This window comes from Varanus komodoensis, unplaced genomic scaffold (assembly GCF_004798865.1).
Source record: "Varanus komodoensis strain SLA01 unplaced genomic scaffold, ASM479886v1 scaffold8, whole genome shotgun sequence".
In the NCBI taxonomy this organism is placed as follows: domain Eukaryota; kingdom Metazoa; phylum Chordata; class Lepidosauria; order Squamata; family Varanidae; genus Varanus; species Varanus komodoensis.
Genome location: NW_025336481.1, coordinates 975,662 through 991,283, shown reverse-complemented (window position 1 = coordinate 991,283; position 15,622 = coordinate 975,662). Strand labels below are relative to the sequence as shown.

General features: G+C 66.5%; 1 protein-coding gene across 1 annotated transcript in view; it reads right to left on the bottom strand.

Annotated features, from left to right (window-relative positions):
* Positions 1 to 15,622, bottom strand: part of NOL4L (nucleolar protein 4 like) — a 109,822-nt gene that overhangs the window by 7,543 nt on the left and 86,657 nt on the right. Inside the window, exons 8-11 of the mRNA XM_044455115.1 lie at positions 14,048 to 14,189; positions 2,071 to 2,342; positions 521 to 706; positions 88 to 279 (exon numbers count right to left, since the gene is read on the bottom strand). Coding sequence (XP_044311050.1) covers positions 88 to 279; positions 521 to 706; positions 2,071 to 2,342; positions 14,048 to 14,189 — 792 coding nt within the window. The remainder of the gene's footprint in view (positions 1 to 87; positions 280 to 520; positions 707 to 2,070; positions 2,343 to 14,047; positions 14,190 to 15,622) is intronic.

The window sequence follows — 15,622 nt, the reverse complement described above, 5'->3', positions numbered from 1 at the left end:
GCCGGGCCTTGCGGCTCTGCCGGAGGGAAAGGAGGTGTGCGCCAGCGCCGGGGCCGGGCAGAGAAGCCCAAGGGGCGGCGGGCTCACCATCTCCATGCCGTTCTTCTTCATGCGGCGGCAGGATTTGAGGTACGTGCGGATGCGTTTGCGAGCTCTTTCCTGGAATTCCGGGAACTGCCGGCTGCAGGATTCGATGATGGCCTGGATCTTCTCTTTGGGCTGCTTGGAGATGGGAACCATGCGGTCCAGGTTCTCATCGACAAAAAGGCGCACAAACATCTGAGGAAACAGCAGGGGATCCGAGGTCAGAGAGCAGGCCGTCGGGGCCAGGGCCAGTGTTGCGGAGGCGCAGGGGCGGCCCGGGGCCCCGGCCAAGCAGTGCCAGGGATGGACGGAACCCGGGCCCCCTGCTGCTGGGGGAGAGGCCTCCCTGGGGAGGGGCACAGCTCGGGAGGCTGCCGGGGCCCCCCGCCTCCCGCAGAAGCACCCCGGGGCCCGCCGTGCCGCACTCCGCTCATACATTGAAGGCCTTCAGCCGCTCCGGGTCCATTCCTTCCGAGTCATTCATCTTGTCGTTGTCCTCGTGGTCGTCGTGGTCGTCGTCATCGTCATCTGCGGTGGGAGCCCTGCCCACCGTCAAGTCCTCGGGACAGCCGCTGACCTCGGTCTTGACCGAGTCGTAGCTCCCGGAGCTGTACGGAGGGGACTGAGGGAGGAGGCCGGGAGTCAGCGCTTCGCACCCATTCACCCACCTGCCTCCGCCTCATGCGGCTTGCAGGGGGCGCTGAACGTCCCCCTGGAGGCAGACCCCCTCCCCTCCCCTCGCACCCACATATTTCGGCCCTTGCTGAGGGCTGAGAAGACAACCCTCCGCCTAGCGACTCCCCCTTTAGGAACTCGGCAAAGGCTCTGTGGCCCCGTCTGCCTCGCAAATGGGCCCCTGCGGGAGCTCCTGCACAGCACCAACCCGGTCGGCCGCCCTCCTCTGCACAGACGGCAAGGTGCTGGCGGCTCCTCGCCCCCCTCCCGCCAAAGCCACTCAGCTCCTGCGTGAGCAGCGCCACGCCGGAACGGTGCCCGGCATCCTGCCTCCCGCCGTGGAGCCCGGTGCCCGTGGGAAGCCCATGAGGAGGGCTGAGGGCAAAGCGCCCCCTTGTGGCGGCTCCACATTGCTGCATCGGGGGCCTCCTTCCTCGGCTCCTAAAGCCCTCGGCCTGGGGCTGCCCGAGTCTCCTCACGTCCCTGGGCAGCCGGCTGCCTTCGCTTCTCGCGCAACGACTCCAGTTTGCCGGGAAGATCAGGCTTGGCACCAGCCCTGCCGCCCCATCCCCTCTTCCCCTACTGGACTCCCCCAGCCCCAACTGCCCCCCGACTGCCTTAGGGGCTCGCTGATTTTGCTGGGCAGGAACCGCCCCTCCCTGCAGCTGCCCCACGAGCCTCGGGCCAGCCTGGCCCTTTCCCGCCCGACGTTTCAGGTCTCACGTTGGCTGTCATCGGCTCCACGATGAGCACGTGGCCGTGACAGCACGGGAAAGGTTCCGGCCGCGGCCGGGAGCGGGAATCGCAGATCGGACCCGAAACCAGGATCCCTAACGAAAGCGCTGGACGCGCTCGCAGAATCGCCTCCCCGGGAAAGCCAGGGGAAGCAAGCCCCCATGCAGCTCCGGCCTGGCGGGGCAGGGCCTCGCCCCAGCTCAGCCGGGATTTGGCCTGCAGCACAGGCAGGTCACCATGGAAGGTGTGGCCCCCAGCCAACTCTCTGGTCAGGCAGCCACGGGGGCACCGGGAGGGAGGCCCGGGCCAGCCTGCCCCGAGCGCTTGTGCCGGAGGCAGCCGGCCCATAAAGGTGCCGGCCACAGCGCCGCCTCCACCAACGGCCTGCAGGCAGCCCCCGGGGCCTCCCCAAGCGGCAGGGCCGTGGCCCCACTGGCTGGCCACAACGGCCGCCGCGGCTCAGGGCCTCTGGAGAGCCGGCAGGCCCGTGGCCCGCCCGCTCTGGCCCCCACCGTGCCCGCGTCCTGCCCCCGTGTGGCCCAGCCCGCCACAGGGCGCCCCCTCCCTCGGACGCACCTCGGCCGTGCTCTTGGCGCCGTACTTGGTGCGGCTCCGCAGGCCGTCCGCGCTGCAGCCGTCCGGCGGGTAGGAGGGGTTGGCGTGGGGGGGCACCAGCTTGTCGCACAGGTTGATGGGCTGGTCCTCGGACGAGATGCTGAAGTCCATAGGGGCAGCGGCTCCATTTCCGTTCATCTCCGGGTAGGCGGCATCCCCCTGGGTGCTGCTGGAGGTGGAGGGGTTCAGGTTGGAGGAGCCGTTCCCGCTGCAGCTCTCCGAGGAGGAATCGTCTGCAAGAGAAAGCGGGTCACTTCGTGGCACGCGGGCGGGAGGGGGGCTGCCTGCCATGCCCCGCAGTGCTCCCTTCAGTAAGAGGGGGAGCGGATGCCATCCGGACCCCCCGGCTGGCAAGACCCGAGATGGGGAGGACGGGGGGGCGCTGGACCGGCCAGGGAGGCCCCCCGGGTGCCCGCCCGCGAAGGTGCTCAGAGGGGGGGCACGCGGAGGCCTCTTCCCTTCGGGGTGCACCGGGCACGCCACAGCAAGCGGCCACGAGCACAAGTGCCCACTTTGGCCTCCCCAGACTAATTTTTATCAGCCTGCCTTGGGGACGCGACTGGTGCCCCCCCCCCCAGACAACGCGGGAGGGCTCCTGCCCTCAGACATGGCCCCCGGGGTTCGAGGAAGCGTGCTGAATGTCGCAAGACACAATTAGGTGCGGTGCGTAGGGGGTGGGCCAGGGCGAGTGTGGACACTCCCCGTTCGGCCCTCCGGGCGCTGCCAAACCCACGGGCCCATCGTGAGTGGGGAGCCCCGGAGGGCGGGCAGGCTGGGGCTGCCAGCGAGCGAGGGCCCCCCCAGGCCCAAAGCGTCGGAGTGCTGGCCCGCTTCCTCGGGAAGGCCGCAGCTGGCGGGGGGACTGCGGGACTCCATCTGGGGAGCTCCCTGCGGCCCCCAGCCTCGTGGGGAGAGCAACCCTCCTTCGCCCCTCGCGGCCACGGAGGACGCATCTGCAAGGCCAAATCGACAGAGGCAGGGGATGGGGCGGGGGGGGGGGGCACGCCCTTCCCGGGGGGGGGGGGGGGGGGCGGGGGGAAACCACCGGGGGGGGGGCGGGGGGGCGGGGGGGGGGCCCCCCCCCCCCCGTGCGGGCTGAACCAGTCCGGCAGGTTCTCGCCATTGTTCCAGGAACCTGAAAAACCTGCTTGGCCAGACGGAGGCCCACAGGTCTGGCCCTTCGCCTGCCCGCCGGGAGGGGGAGGGGTTCTCCGGGCACTTTGGGCGTGCTCAGGCGACGGAGGTCATCCGCCCCCACTCTGGGCCCACCGATTCCGAGTGGGGCACGTCCCACGGCTGGCCTCCCTCTCACTCTGCTCCAGCAGGGAGAGCAGCTCGTGCAGGCCGGCCACCAAGCGGCCACCCGGCAAGGGGCCGAACGCCCGGCCAGCCCGGCTGCCTCTGGCCCAGCAGGCCGCTCACCCACCTGGCTCAGGTGCCCCGGTCTCTACCGCAGTCCCAGCCCCAAAGCCACGCTGGGGCCCCAGGCCACGCACTCGCTCAGCCTCCGTTCTCTGTGGCAGAACGAGACCCCGGCCACCCCGGCCCACCGGCGGCCCCCACGTGCCACCATCCCCGTCTCCCCCTTCCGCCGCGGCTCCCCAGTCCCCATGGAGATCGCTCACATGCCGCGGCGCGCCGGGCCTCGCCTCGCCCCCCCGGCCCCGGCACCCTTCGCCCAGGGAGGTCTTTCCCTGCACACCAGTGCAGGGGCCGGATGCCACCCCACACGGGCCGCCTTGGCCTTCCCCACAGCCCCATGGAGGGGAGGGCAGCGAGCCCCTTCTCCCCCAGAATCTGTGGCACCCCATTCTCAGTGACGTGCGGAGATGGAGAGAGATCGGAAAGCGGGGCTGGGGGGTCCGTGGTGGCAGACCCCAGGGCGAGGGCCGTCTTGAGGGGGCCCACTGCCTTGCAAGCCCCCGCTCTCCCCACGGCGCACGCAAGCAAGCGGGCCGGGATGCCCCGCGCTCGGCGTGCCACCGGCCCGGCCCGCTTCCCCACCCGCCTTGCTGCCCCTTCCACACAGAAGGGGCCGCCCCTGCCCATTTGGCGCCCCGGGTCTCCTGGGCCTGCCCTGAGAAGCTGCGGGGGCAGATTTCCCCAGGGGGGCGGCCGAGGAGGAGAGCCGGGCTGGCTGCTGGAGGGGCTGCTCCTCCCTCCCCCTGCCCGGCTCCCTCCCGGAGGCTCCCGGCTTTATCCACTGATGCCTCGCGGAGGATTAAGGAGAATTATTCCCGGCCACGAAGGCGGGGGGGGGGGGGGCTGGCCCGCCCCGGCATCGCCACAGCAACAGAGCCTCTCCGCGGCGCGTGGCCAATGGCAGGCCTCTCCTCGGGCCAATGGGAGGGCGCGTGGGCTGCCCTGGAACCGCTCCGGCTCCTGGGCCGCTCCGTGGATTAGCGGTGGCCCCACGTGGCTGCGCGGAGGGCGCATCCGGGCAGCGTGGCAGCCGTGGTGGCGGCAGCGGCGGCTAATCCAGCCCGGCTCGGGAGTTCACTCTCCGCAGCAAAAGTTGCCGGAGAAGATTCCCTGGCTCCGTTCCCGCAGAGCTGCTCTCTCTGGGGCCAGGGACGATCGAGCGGTTGCGGGAATGGCGGAGGGGCGCGTTTCGAGCGGGGAGCATCTCAGAAGCTCACAAGGAGGAAGGGCAAGGACGCCACCCGGGCCCACCGCCCGTTCCTAGAACAAGCTACTGAAAGGGGTTGCTTTTAAATAATAGTTTGCAATCCAGAGCTGAGTCTTTCGGGTTCAGAAGGGGTGTGGGATTGAATGCTGCTCCAGGGGAGCAGGCGGGAGCGCCTCGCGACTCAACCAGCAAATCAAAACCCAGCACCCCAAATCACTCTGCATATGTGCAGGAAAGCAGGCTGCATCCCACGGGATTCCTGCAGGTCTGGAAGCAAACAGGAAGCGAAAGGAGCAGCCGGACAGGATGCCAGGCGGAGAGGGGAAGCGTGACTGCCGGCCAGCATGATCTCCCCACCAGAAAATGGGGGGGGGGGGCTTCCATGACATGCATCCACTCGGGATGCGCGTTGCCTCTCCTTTCTCCTCCTGCGTGAGCCGGCGCAGGGCCCGCTCTGCAGCCGCCCGCCTCCGCCTGGCCCACGGAGCACCCTCATGGCGGGGGCAGCCCAGCCTTTTTCGTCATGGCTTGGGCGAGGCAGCACAGGACGGATTTGCAGAGCACACGGATTTGGGTGGGAGGGCTGGTGTCCCGGCCGGCAGCAACAAAGCTGGTCACCTTGATAGGCTGGAGCTGGCCTGAAAGCAGCAAAATGAAACCCCGCAGGGATCATGCCGAGCCCTGCACCTGGGAAGAGGGAGCCACAAGGGGGGGCGACACTCGGCTCAGCGATGCTGCAAGCGAGAAGCGGTCGCACGTCGCCGGCTGAGTACGGGCCAGCCGTGCGAAGCGGCTGCAGAAAAGGCAGGTGTGATTCTGGGTTGCATTCAGAGAAGAACAGCTTCCAAATCGCACGAGGCACCAGTCCTCCTCTCTCTGGGGCTAGTTGGGCCCCATTTTGAGAGCTGTGTCCAGTTCTGGGCACTGCACAGCAAGAAAGATGCAGGCAGGGGAGTTCCGAGGAGGGCAACACGGATGATCCGGAATGCAAGACCGACTGGGAGAGACGGAACGAACTGGGCATGTTTCTGGGCATGGAGAAGGGAGGGCTGAAGGGAGACATGAGGACACTCTGCACGCAAGGCTGTCACAAAGAGGGGGGCGGGACCACCCCCGACTGCAGGACACCGAAGAGCGGGCTCAAGCTCCAGGAAGCCAGACTGCTCGTGAGCGAGGCTAGAAATCGGGGAAATCCTGCTTGCGAGAGCAGCAGGGCAGTGGAGCCTGTGACCCTCGGGCCCCGTCCAGCTCTGCTGTTCCGCGATCCAGTCCGCCAAGAGGGGCGCCCTCTCTGCCTGGGCAGTTTCTGGTGGGCTGCAAAGGCTCCGGCTCCCCACCCACCAGGGCCAAACTTGCGAGTGGCTTATCCAAGGCCACCTGGCAAAGAAGAGCGTACAGAAACTCAGCACCGATTCCAGCATCCAGCAGGAGCCTGGTGGCCTGAGCGGTCGCTTCAGGAGCGGCTCACCCGGAGAAGGAAAGCGCAGCTCCCTGGGCTGAGCACGTCCAGGGTCGGAACAGGCGCAGCTGCTCGGGCCTCAGAGGGGCTCCTCACACTTCCAGGGAAGAAAACCTGCCCGCGCTCAGCCCTGCGGGCCCGATTCCAGGAGCCGCACCAGGGCCCTTGGGAGAGGTTGTGCTGGCAACGGGGCTGCGATCCCAGCGGGAGAAGGGAGCCCAACGCCTCTGCTCAACCCCACTGCTGCCTGCGCCACTCTGATGAGGGGGGTCCCCCAGGAGGCCTGGGGCCCCCCGTCGGTGTCCAGCCCGGCAGCAGGCTCACACTGGCTTCAGAGCCAGGCTCGGCCTGGCCGGGCGAGGGGGAGGCCCAGCAAGATGGCTCTCGGAGGCCACGGAATGGTGGAGCTGATCTGGAGCGGCATGCTGCCCTGGGGCAGGGGCAGGGCAGGGGCAGGGGCAGAGCTGAGCTCTTCCGAGATCTTGGTCAGCAACATTTGCTTTGCCGGCAGCAGGGAAACAAACCCTGCCTTTGACTGGGGAGAACAATGCGCTTATGCAACCGCCGCGGCCCATGGAAAACCCCGCGCAGGCGGTGGGCCCCCTCCGTGGCAGCCCCACCAATCGCCGCCCGCGGCTCTCCGGGGCTGCAGCACAATCCGCCAATCGCCGGTCGGGATTCCCGGGAGGGGCACCCGGCCGAGGGCCGGGTGTCCCCTCCTGCACCCCTGCAGGAACGTGGGCTCGGGGCTGCCTGGGAGGGCCGGCGGGCAGATGGGCAGGGCGAGCTGCCGCTGGCGGCCAGGCTCCTCGGGAGCTGCAGGGAAGGGAAGGCCCCTCTGCCCAGAGAAGCAGCCGCCCTCCTGGCTGGCTGGGGGCCGGGCCAGCTTGCAGCAGGCCCCCCGCAGCGCCCACGCCACCCGCCCACCCGCCCGAGGAGCAGCCAGCGAGACGCAAAGCGCCATAAATTATTCACTGGCAAAGGATGGGAGCAGGCGGGGGGCAGCGCGGGATGCGGGCTGGGGCCTCCGGGGCCACGGCTGGGGGAGGGGAGGGGGGGGAGGGTCCCCGGCATCACCAGCGGCACCGAGCAGCCTGGACCACGGGCTGCTGCCCCAGCGGCGGAGGGGGTGGCGTGGCCCACTTCCCCTCTCCCCGCAGGCCGCCTTCCTGCGCGATGCTCCAACTTGGGACCCGCCCGGCCTCCCCCGCTGAAGCCGCCCTCCTCCCACAGTGGAGAAAGCCCCGTCCTCTCCACCCACGGGGACGCGGCAGGACAGAAGGCTGCTTATCGTGCCCCGGGCACGGTGGGGGGAGAGGGGACAAGGCCGCTCTGTCCAGGCACGTCGTGCGTGTGAAAGGTGCCTCCCCGTGCCAGTCGCCTGCCAGCCCCCGCCTGCGCCGTTCTGCCAAGGAGGGGCACGGGCATCCCACTGGCAGGCGCCCAGGGCCCCGCAGCCACCCCGATCCTCGAGGCTCCCTGCACGGCACAGGATGCCAGGACCCCCTCTGCCCCCCAGCCACACAAGCACGCTGACCGTACCGGGGCAGAAGCGCAATGGGGCCCTTCCAGGCACAGGCAGAGGGGCAGAAGCTGCAGCTAGCGGGAAACCACATCCCACGCCCTGGGATCCCTTTTCCCGAGTCACGGGGTGCGCACTCGGGGGTACGCATGTCCAAGCAGCTCTCCCTCGCCCTTGGCCTTCCCTGCTCGGAGCTGAAGCCCAGGAGCGAGAGCCGGCGGGGGCTGAGCCCCACGCCCCACTCCTGCCCACTCCCGAAACGCTCCCGGGGTGCCTCTGTCCCGTGCGGCACTCCGGATCCTGCTCTGCCGAGCCCCTCTTCACCAGAGGGCGAGAGCGCCCCTGTGCTGCGCAGCGCCGTCTCCCCCGTGCGCTTTCTGTGCCCTTCGCCCCCTCCACGGCTCCAGGCATTCCAAGATGCACAATCCTTCCTGTTGTTCGTTTTGCTCCCGACGGCCATCAAGTTTTCAAAGCAAATGCGCTTGATCTGGGCTTCCTCTGGGCCCAGACTTCGCATGCCGGGGGCAGAGCGCACGGCCTGCTCCTCGGAGCACAATGGGGAACTTCCGCACTTCCGCCAGGCCAGGGAAAGCACGGGATCGGAGACGCCTGGCCCAGCCCAAGGGGAGCAGCGACCGCGGCTTCTCCCGAGATAGCAGGAAGTGCAGGAGAGCAGGCAGGCACGCAGCCCCCTGCCCTGACAAAGTCTTGGTGAAAAAGACGGACTGCTCCTGCCCCCCGGGAAAGGCAGCTGCAACAACGCAGCGGCTCCACAAGCCACGGCCCGAGTTCTTGGGGGTGCTGCGTGGCCCTTTCTGTGGGCCATTCCTGCGGCACTCTTGCCAGCCCCACGCCCGCTTCTTGTGCACTGGTCCAAGCAGGGCCCACAAGATGGCTGCCCACCCCCCCCCCCACCTTCACCCGTCTCCTCTCTGGCCCCCCATCACCACCCAAACCTCGGCCACCGGAACAGCGTGCCGCTCATGCTGCGCAGGCCGAGCCGCTTGCGAACGGGGTGGGGGCACCCCAGGACCCGCAGCCTCTGCCGGCTTCTGGGCCCGTCTCCGGAGGCAGGCGCTTCCGGGGCTCTCCTGCGAGTCCTTTCACCTTCCCTTAACACCCATCTATAAAATTGCACATGATTAATGTTTTTAAAGAAAAGTCAGCTGAACATTTCTTGCTCTATGCACATGACAGCGATTCTAAAGGCAATTGTTTGGAAGCGGTTCACCAGCACAAGAAACGCTGCAGGCGGGCTCCCAGGCAGGCAGGGTGGCGGGGCGGGGTGGGGGGGGGAATTTCTGGGCTAGGCCGGAAGAGCTCCCATGCCTGGGGCACCAGCGGTGTCCCTTCCGGGACTGAGGAGCCCTGGCCAGATCGACACACGCCCTGCAAGCACCGGGGCTGGAGCGCCACTGCGCACTGTGCTCTGGGCGGCTCGTTAGCCCTCGCTGGCTTCGGCAGCAGGCAAAGCGGCTCCGGGGAGCGCAATCGGGCGGATCGGGGCCGCGTGCCCAGCGCGCGTGGCACCGTGACAGCTCTGCTGGTCCGCGGGCCTTGATCCGGAGTGCCTGGCGTGAGCACCACTTGCTCTCCAGGTCACGAAGCTTCCGTCCCCAGAGACTTCTCGTGCCGTCCCGCATGCCAAATCCACCGCCCCCAACCGGCTCTCTCCCGCGGTTCCGAAATGTATAACAAGTACTGCAGCGCGAGGACCCCTGGCCAGGGGGGTGGGCGGGCCGCTTGCCCCCCGTGGAAGGCCTCGGTGTCTCTCGGGGTGTGACCAGTCAGGCCTCCTGGGAAGGCTGTGCGGGAGCAGCTGTGGGCCGCCGGTTCTGCTGCCCTCTGACTCCCAGGTGGGTTGCACCAGGGGCTTCCGGGGGGCTGGCCCGGGAGGGGATGTGCCCCAGGCAAAGCAGTGTCTGGCTGGCCCCACGACCAGGAAGGGTGTGTGGCCCAGGGTGAGAGGAGGGCTGGTGCAGGCGGAAAGCATGAGGGCCGTAAGGTGGACGGGAACCGGGGCGGGGGGTGTTCTGCACCGTGCGTTGTTCCTCCATCCCTCGGGACAGACACCGTGAGGGATGTGATGACATTTTCGGCAAAACGGCAGCAAACGGCGCAAGAGGCCGGCCCTTCAGAAACGTTTGTTCTGAATGCTGCTTGTCCCAAGTTTTACCAAAGCAGAGAGATTCTCCCTGCGCGCTCTCTGTGCACCCGGATTCTGTATGGTATGCGCCTCACAGAGCAGGTCAGGTGGCATTTGGGGAAGCTTTTTCCAGTTTCCCACGTTTTGCTATTTTAGTAAAGACAGACGATTGAGACAAAATATATTACGCCTCAATTGTCACGCACAACCGGAGGGTCCCTGGCCGAGTCTGGAGGATGCACCCCAGAAAGGGCCCCCAGACAGGATATATTCGGGGGTGTCCAGGGCGGTCAGCTGTCCAGCGACCCTCAGCTCCGTGCTCTCCCTGCCCTGCATGCCTGCAGCCCCCCAGGACCCCCAGGACCGCCCCCTCAGCCCTTCTTTTCCCTGCAATGTTTTTCTGGAATTAGTGACTGTACTCAGTGGGAGCTATGAAACCTTCCTCCATTCGTCCCCAGCTCTGGCACTATGTTTCTGCTCCAGACCGCTGCCTCATTATTGCAGTGACTTAAGTTCGCCTTGAAACTTGCTGTCCTGAAAGCCATTTTATTGTCCAAAGGCAGTATAAAAATATGTCTGGCTGATCCGAAATGATGTGCCCAAGGGAAGCCGGAAACCATTCCCAGGAAGGCCACCTTCCTTAGAGATACAGGGAGGCTGGGGGGCGCCAGTGGCTGTAGCCCAATGCATCTGGAGGGCGCCCGACTTGGAAAGGCTGGACTCGCCGAGCCGAGCCGAGCTGAATGTCACCTCTGTGAAAGCACGCGCACCGATTCACACCTGCCACCGTTTTGGGATGCCGAGGGGGAGACCATAGCTGTGCGTGGCCACCACTCCCTCCGAGCCAAACTCCACCATTCGGAAGCATTCGCTTTGCTTCCCTTAAACTGCCGCTGACGATCCATCCATCTCACTCCCAGGGCTGGCTTGCAAGAGAGCTGGCGAACTGGGGCAGGAAGGGGCCGGCTCAGCTTTTCCTATAGCCCTGCCCCCAGGCCCCTCTCCGAAAGACCCTCCCCTGCAATCCTCCACTGAGAAAGCAACACCAGGCGAATTGATGTCAGTGGTGAGGATCTGCCCCGGCTGGCAGCAGGCCGCATGATGCGCCAGGAGCAATGGGGGGAGCGGGGGCTGCCCCGTGCCGTGTGGGGGCAGAGCGGCCGACAGAGGCGACTGCAGCCCCGCCGGCCAGTCCCCCCCACACCCGGGCCACCCCCCCGCGTGGCGGCAGCACCAGCTCGAGCCCCACAGCCATCCGAGGGGCTCCCAAAGCACCAGGTCCCCAAGCTCCGCGGGGGTGCCTGCCCGTGGAGCGCCCCCCCCGGACCTCTGCTGCCTGCCATTTGGGCCCGCCCTATGCCGAGGGGCTGCCCCGGCCGCCATTCTCCGGGCCACAGGGCAACCCAAGCAAACCGCCGGGACTGCCTTCCCCGGGCTCCCCCTGCTCTTTTCCAGGGGGAGAGGGAGCCTGGCCATGCCGGGTCGGCCCAGCACCGCCCCCGTGGGCCGGCCTGCACAAAGGGCCTTTCTGCTCCCGCACGGAGGGGGGTCCTTGCCCCCGGCCCGGCCCAGGCTGGGTGCCCCGGCCCAGCGCTCCCCGGCTGCGGCAGCCGCCTCCGCGCAGGCCCGCGGGACAATGGAGGATTCAGGCCCTCCCGGAAAGCAGAACAAGCGCTGGCCCGGGCTCTGCCCAAACGCCATGGAGACGAACTTTGACCCACGTGCCTCGACTTCCACCGCCTTATTTGCTCTCAAGAGCTAACAAGTTTTGCAGCGTTAACACAACACCTCCCGGGCGCAGCGGCCGCCTCCGACGCACCCCTGCCAGCGCACCTTTGACCCCGCTTAATTACCCGCAACTCCCCTCCGGAAACGCAATTCCCGCCTGCAAGCCGTCCACGCCCCCCGCCCCCCCCAGGAGCGGGCCCTGCCCTCCGTACCCGTGGGGGGCTGGGGGGCGGCGGGCAGAGGACCTGCCCACAGCAAAGCTGGCCTTGCCCGGCCCCCAGAGACCCCTCAGGCTGTTTCCAGCACGCCCGGCCCGGGCCCCGGGGGCATTTGCTAACCTTAAAGTGGGGTGGGGGGGCGGCAGCAGCTTTCGGTTTTTGAGACTCGCACGAGGACAAAATGAAGCGCTGAAGTGGCCCCAGTTCTGTGCACACAAGATTTTCCTTCAACAGGCGCATTTCAAAAGCTCGGGGCTTCCAGCTAAGCCGCGGGATGTGCCTGAAGTGGCATTTTGCAGAGCGGAGCCCTGGCAGGCGAGGGACCCTCCGCCGGGCACCTCGAGAGCAGGCAGCCCCCGCCCAGGCACCCGGCCCGAGGAAGCCACTGCGTCCGGCCAGCGCCCCCCTGGATCCTTGCTTCACCCAGCGCCGGAGGAGTCTCCGAACGCTCACCCGGCCCTCGCGGGGCCTCCGGAGGCCCCAGCCGGCGAGGCCGACCTTCGGGGGAAGCTGCCGCAGCCCCACCTCTCCTTCCCCGCTTCCCTGAAATGCGTAGCTGCAGCCTCCGATTAGATGCTCCATTTGGCACATGGCCGGGCACACCAGGCTTGTGTTTGGGGGCCTTCCTTGCCCCCACCTCTTTTGCAGAGCAGCTGCAGGCCTCCAGATCACAACTGGGGATGCAAGCTTGCTGGGGGGGGGGTCGACTCTTCCCCCGTGTTCTCCCCCCTCCCGCGAGTGCCTTCCCCCCACCGGTCTCTGGCGCCACCATGGCACCTTGTGGGGAGGCTGCATGGGAAAGCTGCCCCAGGGAAGGGGAGCCGCCCCCCCACGTGCCCTCTCGATCTGCTCCAAGCCCCAAGAGTGCTGCTGGCTCCGAGAGCCCACCCAGCCACAAGGACCATCCCATGTCCAGAGAGGGACGACGCTGCCCCCCAATCAGCGGCTTCATAAAACCAAATTCCGCCCTCAAAGGGTGGCTGATGTGCTTCCAGGCCGCGGAGCTGGGCAGAGCGATGGCATGCCGGGTGCCCCGGGTGCCCTCGCCTCCCTGGCCCGGTGGGCTCTGCTCTCCCAGTCTAGGAGCCATCCCTCCCAGTTCTGCCATCTGGGCTGCTTGCCCCGGAGAAAGCGGGGGGGGGGGGCCCTCCGGAATGAGCCTGTGCACAAGTCGCCGGCCACCCTCCCAAGCGGTGGGCTGCAGCCACCGGAGGAAGCGGACCCGCTGCACCAGGGAGTGTTGGGCGAATGCTCGGTGTTACTATCCAAATGCCGGGCCTGCGCAGCACAACTGCCTCACCTTTGGCACGGGGGGGGGGGGGGGCACTCTGCATGGAGACCCTAGACAAAGGGGGACTGGAAATAGATAGACTTGCTCAAAGATGCTGTGAACCGAAGGGCGGGGCTACAGAGAGCAGCCCACCCGGGGCGCTCGTTGCTCCTCACAGAGGAAGCGGCCAGCACCGCCCCACTCACACCAATTACTCGCATCCTGACTAACTGCCAGCATCCGGAAGCAGCTCTGGGGGCCCTTCCAGCGGCCTTCCCTGGTCTGCACGACGGCGTCGGCCAGGCAGAAGCAAAGGGAGGCACTGGAGGAGGCGCTGCGGACTGTGCTGCAAGATGGGGGAGCCACCTTGCAAACACTCTGCTGAAGGTGCTTTTGAAAGATCCCCGCAAGAAGAGAACTAGCACATCAGGGGATGCCCTGAGCTGGAGAACCTCTCTCTTGCTTGCTGTGTTTTCAGCCTGCGGAGAACTCATTGCACATGGGCAGCGCGTGTGTGTCCCACATACAACCCGAAGTGGCACAGGTCTCCCACTAGCTGCATGGGTAGACCGGAGGGTAATTCAGCACATCAGGAAGGCTAATTCAGTGTGAAGGGGAGGCAGGCTCCAAGACTGCCGGGACCGTGCTCTTTCCATGCCCTCTGACCTCCGATCCACCCGGTCATCCCAATGAGCCCAATCTTTTTTTTCTTTCAAACACTTCTTGGATTGCCACCCGACAAGGAGCAGTGGAGACATCCTTGCAAGGATGTTGCTGTGCTGCAGACGGCCCGAGAGAAGCAGGTGCGCCCCTTGTGTGGGGACCCCGAAGGCCCGAAAGCCGAAGCACCCCGAAGGCCCTCCGCGAGAGCTGCTTGACCAAAATGGCGCCATTGTGGCCCAGCGAGCCCCAAAGAGGCCTCCCCTGCCGCCCCCCCCACCCCAAAAGGCAGGAACGGCCACTCACCATCCTCCTGGCTGTGGATATTCTGCGGGCTGCGCATCCCTTCCTCCTGGTTTGGGCTCAAACTGGAGTTAAGATGCTGGTCTGTGGACATCCATGTGGAATCACTCATGTCAAAGTCCTCGCTGCTCACCGACGTCTCATCCTAGAGGTAGCAGGAAAGGGTTAAAAGAGGCAAGGGAGGGAGGGGCAAGGAGGCGGCTGCCTTTGCACCAGCCCTCCCACTCCTCCCCCCCCCCCCCGCCGCCCAAATCGTGGCTCCAGACTTCCCCAACACAGCTCATTTCCCGCTGGGGCTTCCTGTTTGAAGACAACGAGAAGAGGAATGGCAGGGACTGCAATTAAGGGCCATCAGGCCCGGCCTCTTCCAGGGACAGATGGCCTCTGCGGTGCCTGGCATTCCCCGTCTCCCTCCGCGTGGCAGAGCGCTGCCCGCAGCAGCCGGGGTGCACGGGCCCTGCGCCTGGGGCACCGCCGAGTGCCCGCCTGGCCTGATTCAGACGCCCAGGCTCGCATGAACTGCTGGCAGCAGCCGGCGGACAAGCCGTGCCCGCCGAGGGGTGGGTGGAAGGGAGCGCTGCCGCGGAGAGCACACCAGGCTGCGCACCTGCCCGGAGATTCTGGGCTCCACCCGCCCGCCACTTTCTCCTCAGTTCACATGACACTCACATCAAAGCAGCACCTTGTTTGTGTTCCCAACCACCCCAGGAGGTAGGCAAAGAAGGGCGCACCTGCGCAAGGTGACCAGGGAGCTTCCTGGCCAGGTGCGGATTGGACCCCGGATCTCCCGCCTCTTCCCACAGCACCACCAGTGCGCCAAATCTACCAAGTTTCCTCAGGCTGCCAAGTGAAATGGAAGAAGTGCCCAGGACACATACCTTCCCCCCCCACGACCCCCCAGAGGAGGCCAGGACAGCATCACACCGATTTGGCCTCTCCACCCGCACCTCCAAGAATGAGAAGAATAAATAAAGCTGGGGAAGGTTTGCGTTCTGGGACTGATGCACAGTGCAGATTCATGCGGAGAGGGTACCAAGCACCAGTAATGGTTCCACATTGCATGGGGGGGGCAAGGCAGTGGCGGCAAGGAGGATGTTCTAAGAGCTTCTGCAGCAAAGCGATGCCTCCGGGACACACGGCAAACGCAGGCCCAATTCTATTGTTTGCTGCAGCGGCCGCTCCGAGTGCAGCCGATGTGCTGGCGGGCAGCTGGCATGTTCTGCGGGGGAAAACCGCCTGGCCAAAGGGCCAGTCTACCCGCTAAATGGCACTGCTGAGACGTGGGTCTCCGAGGCGCTCCTCCCCACACGGCGAGCATCCTGCCCCACGGTCCAGGGTCGGGAAAGGGAGATGGCGGCACCAGGGGGAGGGTGGTGCCCACACCTGCTGGACCAGCGAGACGATCCCTCAAAGGGAGAAGCGCACAGCACACCGAAATACGCACCGCATCTCTCTGAAGCTGGGAGCGGGGCCTCGCACACCAACCGCACAAGCTGGGAAACTTTGGAGCCATGCAAGTAAAATTGGAGAATGCCTATAAATGCCCCCATTAAAATGCTATTAAAATCCAATTTAAGA